Source organism: Oryx dammah, unplaced genomic scaffold (assembly GCF_014754425.2).
Source record: "Oryx dammah isolate SB20612 unplaced genomic scaffold, SCBI_Odam_1.1 HiC_scaffold_21, whole genome shotgun sequence".
NCBI lineage: Eukaryota > Metazoa > Chordata > Mammalia > Artiodactyla > Bovidae > Oryx > Oryx dammah.
The window spans coordinates 73,914,951-73,922,505 of record NW_024070205.1 but is presented as its reverse complement, the minus strand read 5'-3'; the positions used below and the strand labels follow the sequence as shown (position 1 = coordinate 73,922,505).

The 7,555-nt window shown below is 36.8% G+C and overlaps 1 protein-coding gene across 1 annotated transcript in view; it reads left to right on the top strand.

Annotated features, from left to right (window-relative positions):
- Window positions 1-1,360, top strand: part of LOC120879869 (C4b-binding protein alpha chain-like) — a 97,797-nt gene extending 96,437 nt beyond the window's left edge. The window contains exons 12-13 of the mRNA XM_040262854.1: window positions 364-539; window positions 1,096-1,360. Coding sequence (XP_040118788.1) covers window positions 364-539; window positions 1,096-1,251 — 332 coding nt within the window. The 3' untranslated portion in view covers window positions 1,252-1,360. The remainder of the gene's footprint in view (window positions 1-363; window positions 540-1,095) is intronic.
- Window positions 1,361-7,555: the final 6,195 nt, after the last annotated feature.

Here is a 7,555-nt window from a genome sequence, read left to right as displayed (position 1 = left end):
CCTAGGCTCTCACTTTTGCTCTGCCGCTGCAATTATGTGATGTGGGGCAAGGCATTTAACTTCCCTGTGTCTCAGTTGCCTCATCTCTAAGGTGGAGGTAACCATAGGACCTCCCTCACAGAGTTGCTGAAAGCTTACATTAAATGATGTCTATATTGTGTTTGCACAGAGGTGATTCCAGCCAGAGCTCCATAAATACTTGTCAGTGTTGGTAGAAGTAGTAATAGTAGTAGTGTATCAGTAGCGTAGAAAAGGAAGGTAGAATTCAGCAATATTTTTATCCTTTTTAAACGATATTATTGGTGTTATAATGTATTGTATTTGAGATAGTCACAATGCTAAGAAAATGTGTCTTGATTACAGCTGTATGCCAAAAACCAGAAATATCAAATGGAAAGCTGTCTGTGGAGAAGGATCAATATGTCACCCCTGAAACCGTCACCATCAGATGTAACCCTGGCTATAGGATGGTTGGTTCCCAGAACATCTTTTGCTCAGAGAACAAATCTTGGAGTCCGGATGTGCCCAAGTGTGAGGAGGTGAGTAACAGCCAATGAATTTTATGTCACATAACACCTCAAAATAAATTAAAGGGAAATGGGATGGTTCATAAAATAGAAAAAGAAATAATATGTTCTAAAGGTCTATTTCAGTTGGGTGAGGGGTGAATTTATAAGATGTCTATTGGCTTTTTCCACCTTACAATAAGTCGTCTCAGCTGTGTGAACAAGAGTCTTATTGACCAGATATCTAGCCTTTGATATTTCCTCCAATAAATTATGTGGTTTTGCTCCATTTCTGGTTGGTCAGCAGAACTGACATGCTAGTTGTTTTTTGGGGGATTTCCTTTCTGCTTATACCTCCTCTATGCTTGGCACTGATGCTGATTTATCTAAGAACAGACACACACTGAACTCTCAGGGCAATATTTTTCTAGGATCCAAAGTATTTTTCTGGAGTTTCCTATCCATCATCAGTCCTGGGGTTGTTCTTCATTTTCCAGTCTTCCTTATGCCATAAGACTTTCTGAAGAAGCACACCCTTTACAAGGATGAGGAAACTTTTTGAAATCATTCTTTTTGTTTACTCTTTCAGGTACCTGCTGAACTTTGTGAGGCAGTCTTGAAAGGCCAAAAACTCCTAAGGTGTCTCCCGAATGCCTGGGAGGCAAAGGTGGCCCTGGAGTTACATAAATTGTCTCTGGAGATTGAAAAACTGGAGCAAGAAAAACGCAAAAAGGAAATTGCTTGAGGCTTTCTCTTGGATACATGCTCAGGAAAGAAGTTGCAGCAATATACTTCACTGTGCAAGAGAGTTCTTTTCACATTCACACAAAATACAGTATTTTTTACTTTACTAACTTCTATAGTTGTGACTTTCTTTTTTTCTCTCTCTTTTTTTTTATTTTAAATTTTTATTTTTACTTTATTTTACTTTACAATACTGTATTGGTTTTGGCATACATTGACATGAATATGCCACGGATGTACATAAGCTCCCAAACGTTAACCCCCCTCCTACCTCCCACCCCACATCATCCCTCCGGATCATCCCCGTGCACCAGCCTCAAGGCTGGTGCTGCATCGAACATAGACTGGCGATTCTTTTTTTACATGATAGTATACGTGTTTCAATGCCATTCTCCCAAATCATCCCACCCTCTCCCTCTCCCTCAGAGTCCAAAAGTCCACTCTACACATCTGTGTCTCTTTTGCTGTCTCGCATACAGGGTCATCATTACCATCTTTCTAAATTCCATATATATGTGTTAGTATACTGTATTGGTGTTTTTCTTTCTGGCTTACTTCACTCTGTATAATTGGCTCCAGTTTCATTCACCTCATTAGAACTGATTCAAATGTATTCTTTTTAATAGCTGAGTAATACTCCATTAGTTGTGACTTTCTTTTTCTTTGATTGGCTGTAGGATCTATAGTGATGCTTGTTCCTGATGCTGATAATTCATATCTTCTCTCTTTTTGCTTCCTGACCAGTCTTCCTTGGATTTATCAATTTTATTGATACATGTTTTATGGCTTAGAATGTGGCACTTGCTCAATATTCCATGTATTCTTATAAAGACTGTGTTTTGCTGCTGAGTGGCCCTCCTTATAAATGTCAGTTAGATAAAGTTGGTTGCTAATATGGTTCCAGTCTTCTCTATCCTGGCTGATTTTCAGTCTCTCTGTTCTATCAATGATTGGAAGAAGAGGTATCAAAATTCTCTTTTTAGGTTTGTCTATTATTTCCTGCAGCTTTTAGTTTTTGCTTCATATATTTTAAAGTACTATTATTAGGGGCATAAATGTTTAGAATTTGTATCTTCTTGATAACTGACCCTTTTTTATTATGTAATAAACTTCTTTATCTTTCATAATGTCCTTTGTTCTCAAATATATTTGAACATAATTTGGTTGATATTAATATAACCTATTATCTTTTATTTTTCTGTAAATTTCTAGAATATATTCTGAGAGCCAAAATGTATAAATTTCAGTAGCTACATTTAAAAAGTAAAAATAAACATTTGAAATCAGTTTCAATAATATATTTTATTTAACCCAAATTTTCAAAATAGTCATTTTGATATGTAATCAATGTGAAAGTTATTAGCATTTTATTTAACATTCTTTTCTTCATACCACATCCTAAAAATGTGTGTATATATATATATATACACACATACTGCATTTAAGTATAGATATATTTAAATTAAAGCACATCTAAATTTGAACTAGCCATATTTGAAATACTCAATAACCACATGTGGCTAATAACTATATTATACAGTGCAATTCCAGATTTTCCACAATGTGTATGTTAACAAGTATTAGTATACCTTGCAATCTGGAAGCTGTAAAGAAAAGTACAGAGAATGAAGTGCCAGGTACAAGACATGAGGATGTTTCTCTATGGGTAAATTATACAATATTACAGAAATGCTAGTACTTGAAGTTAAGGAGTAATTGAAGTTAAAAGAACTCAATATGCTAATTACTGCAGCTCTTAAAAATTCACATAGTAATGGTATGCTACTCAAACTTTAAGTATTGAGTTTCTGATTTGGAAACAATTTATATAGTTGTTTTCAAATAGTTTGTCTTTTACCCCAAGCCATACAGAATGGCGTTTTGTGCGATAGACACCAGTGCAGATTTGGGGAACTAGAGATGATATAGGACATATCTCAGGCTTCTGAAGGGTCCCGTGGGAGTACAATGAGTCCACTGAGTGGACAGAAAGGAAGGAAAGCCTGAGGAAGCCTGAGGCTTTGAAAAGGAAGCCTGAGGCCTGGGTTGGAGACTGCCCTTTTATGGCAGATGCAAAAAATGGCCACAGATGCTTCCTGTCCTTGTATCTACATCTTTAAGAATCCCTCCTATTCGAGGTAGAAGCTTTCTTCATCCTTTGAGTTTGGGCTACTTTGTCATTTGCTTTGGCCAATGGGACAGAAGTAACAAATATGATGTAAGCAGAACCTTGCAAATCACTTTGTGCATTAGGGTTCCCCTTGTTGCTGCTCTTGAAATCCTATGTCCACCATCATGTGAATAAGTCTAGGCTATCTTGCTGGCTGATGAGAGATATATGCCCCTTCTTTGTCTCAGCTGATGGCAGATATGTGAGGCCATGGGAACTAGCCAGTCTCCTGTCAACTCGCCAGCTGACTATAGGCACCTAAGCTAGGCTAACAGAGACAATCTGAGCTTGAACCATATCAGAAGGACTTCCCAGAAGAATCCTTGTTTATAAGTAGTTGCTTTAGGTAACTAATATTTTGGAACTGTTTTGAAGCAAAAGCCAGCCAAAAAGCTCTTTTAATTTGCTTGCAGTTTGTAAAACTATGCCACAGAAAGGATTAAAGTTATTGGCAGTCATGTCAAGTTATCCACACCAGGCATCTTGCAGGCAGGGCTTATTATACATGGGACAGATTCAGCTTACAAAGGACTGATCTAGGTTTTGAAACATGAGATAATTCCTTTTTTGTTGTTTTGTTGAGGTGGACATTGGTCTGGCTTTTGTGGTAAAGGCAAAATGACAGAAACCTTGGAGGAAGAGACAGGTGTTCACCCAAAGCATTCTTTCCAACACATGGGAGTAAACCCTGACTTGAGAGCAGATGGAAAGTAAGTGTAACAGAGGCTTGTTCTCCTAATGGTGCTACAGACCATCTGATTACCAAGAGCTGTTCTCTGTAATGGTGTAGAGAAATGCCATGGATGACAGTGCAGACTTCTCCATGGTCCTAATGAATCAGGCCAAGCAAGGAAGCAGGAAACAGGAAGGCTTACAGAGACGCTACAGGCAATGCCCTGGAAGAACAGTTTTTCAAGGTGAGGGTGCTGAGGGCGATAAGGATATATCTCAAAATAACAATTATATTTTGTCTTCATCCAATTTATCTGAGAGAGAATCATGCAGTACATTTGTTGAATAACAAATAATTGTTTGGAGCAAGGTAGCCAAGGATAGAAGAAATTGTTTTCAGAAAAAGTCAGAGAGGATATTTACTGTACTGACAAAGGTTATGTATCTGAAGCATAGGCCATCAGAAGGGACCAGAGTACTCAGCCCAGTCTTGGAGGAAGAAATGAATCAGGAAACCAATATGATACCTTTAGAAACTGTGCAGCCTAGGAATAAATTTAACCAAGGAGATGAAAAACCTAAGACTATAAGACTTGAGGAAAGAAATGAAACACAACACAAATAAATGGAAAGGTATATTGTGCTCATGGATTAGTAGAATCAATATCCTTAAAATGTCCATACTACTCAAAACAATCTACAGACTCAATGCAATCCTTAACAAAATATAGGACTAGAGAAAGTTATTTGAAAATTTGTGTGGAACTACAAAAGACCCAGAATAGCCAAAGAAATCTTGAGAAAGAATACAACTGGAGATATCATACTTCCAGACTTGGAACTATACTATAGAATTACAGTAATCAAAATAGTATGATTTTGGCACAAAAACAGACCCATGAATCAGTGGTACAGAAGAGAATCCAGAAATAAAACCATGTTCATATGATCAATTAATCTACAACAAAGGAGGTGAGAATATACAATGGGGAAAAGACAGTCTCTTTAATAAACAGTGTTGGAAAACTGAAGAGCTACATGCTAAAGAATGAATCTATATAATTTTCTTATATTATGTACCAAAATAAGCTCAAAATGGATTAAAGACTGAAATGTAAGACCAAACGCCATAAAATTCCTAGAAAAACATAGGCAATAACACTTTGACATCAGTCTTAGTGATACTTTTTTTGTATATATATCTTCTTAGGCAAGGAAAACAAAATAAAAAATGAACAAATGGGACTACATCAAGCTAAAAAGCTTTTCATAGCAAAGAAAATCACCAACAAAATGAAAAGGTGAAAATATATTGGCAAATGATATATTTGATTAGGGGTTTATATCTAAAATATATAAACTGTCCATAAAACTCTATTTCAACAAAACAGAATAAAGTAGACAACTTGAATAGATGTTCTTCCCAAAGAAGACATACAAATGACCAACATGAAAATATCCTCAACATAACTAATGATCAGAGAAATGCAAATCAAAACCACAATGAGCTACCACCTCACACACATCTGTCAGAGGGCTGTTTTATTTTTTTTTAATTAATTAATTTATTTTAATTGGAGGCTAGTTACTTTACAGTATTGTAGTTGTTTTTGCCATACATTGACATGAATCAGCCATAGGTGTACATGTGTTCCCCATCCTGAACCCCCCTCTCACTTCCCCTCCTCATCCCATCCCTCAGGGTCATCCCAGTGCACCAGCCCTGAGCACCCTGTCTCATGCATCAAACCTGGACTGGCGATCCATTTCACATATGATAATGTACATGTTTCAGTGCTATTCTCTCAAATCATCCCACCCTCGCCTTGTCGCACAGAGTCCAAAAGTCTGTTCTTTACATCTGTGTCTCTTTTGCTGTCTCACATATAGGGTCATCGTTACTATCTTTCTAAATTCCATATATATGCATTAATATACTATATTGGTGTTTTCCGTTCTGACTTACTTCACTCTGTATAATAGACTCTAGTTTCATCCACCTCATTAGAACTGATTCAAATGTGTTCTTTCAAATAGCTGAGTAATATTACAATGTGTATATGTGCAACAGCTTTCTTATCCGTTAGTCTGCTGATGGACATCTAGGTTGCTTCCATGTCCTAGCTATTGTAAACAGTGCTTGGTGAACATTGGGGTACATGTGTCTCTTTCAATTCTGGTTTCCTCGATATGTATGCCCAGCAGTGGGATTGCTGGGTCATATGGCAGTTCTATTTTCAATCTTTTAAGGAATCTCCACACTGGTCTCCATAGTTGCTGTACTAGTTTGCATTCCCACCAACAATGTAAGAGTCCCTAACCCTTTTCGCTGCACTCTCTCCAGCATTTATTGTTTGTAGACTTTTGGACAGCAGCCATTCTGACTGGTGTGATATGGTACCTCACTGTGGTTTTGATTTGCATTTCTCTGATAATGAGTGATATTGAGCATCTTTTCATGTGTTTATTAGCTATTTTAGAAAGACAAGAAAGAAGCATTGGCAAAGATGTGGAGAAAAGGGAACACTTGTACACTGTTGGTTGGAATGTAAATTAGTGCAGTCATGGAAAACAGTGTGAAAGTCACTTGAAAATTTAAAAATAGAATGACCATATGCTTCAGCAATTTTACTTCTGGGTATTTATCCAAATAAAATAAAAACCAGATTAACTAGAAAAAGTTATATGCCCCCCAATGTTCAACTTGAAGCATTATTTACAATAGCCAAGATATAGAATCAACCTAAGTGTTCATCCATAGATGAGTGGATAGAGAAGATATGATATGTATACATGGAGAATGAAAAGAATGAACATTTTCCATTGCAGCAATATGAATGGAGCTGCGGAGTGTTATACCAAGTGAAGTAAGTCAGACAGAGGAAAACAAAGACCATATGATTTCATTTATATGTAGAATCTAAATTAACAAGACAAATTAACCAACAAAACAAAACAGAAACAGACTCAAAATGCAGAGAACAAATAAATTTGTTGCCAGAGAGGAGCAGGTTGGGGGATGGAAGAAATAGTTGAAGGGAATTAAAAGGTACAAACATCCATCTGTAAGATAAATATATCATGGGGATGAGATAGATATATAGGGAATGTGGTCATTACTATTAACTGTTATGATGATGGATGTAACTGGTCTTACTGATTATTTCATCATGTGTAAAATATTAAATCACTATGTTACACATGTGAGACTAATAAAATATTATATGTTAACTACAATTCAATTGAAAAAGTCCTTTATAAAAAAGAAGCAGCTTCAAGAACTTGATGTGGGCCTTCCCCGGACCACAGGGAAGTTGGGAGGAGCTAGGTTGGTTTTCATAGCAAACAATCCCTAAATTTCAAGGGCTTTACAAGCAAGATTTATTTCTTGCTATCATTGCATACCCACACTGTGTTGGCAGGGGCAGATCTGTCCTGGGACCCACACAAAGGAAGCCTGTAC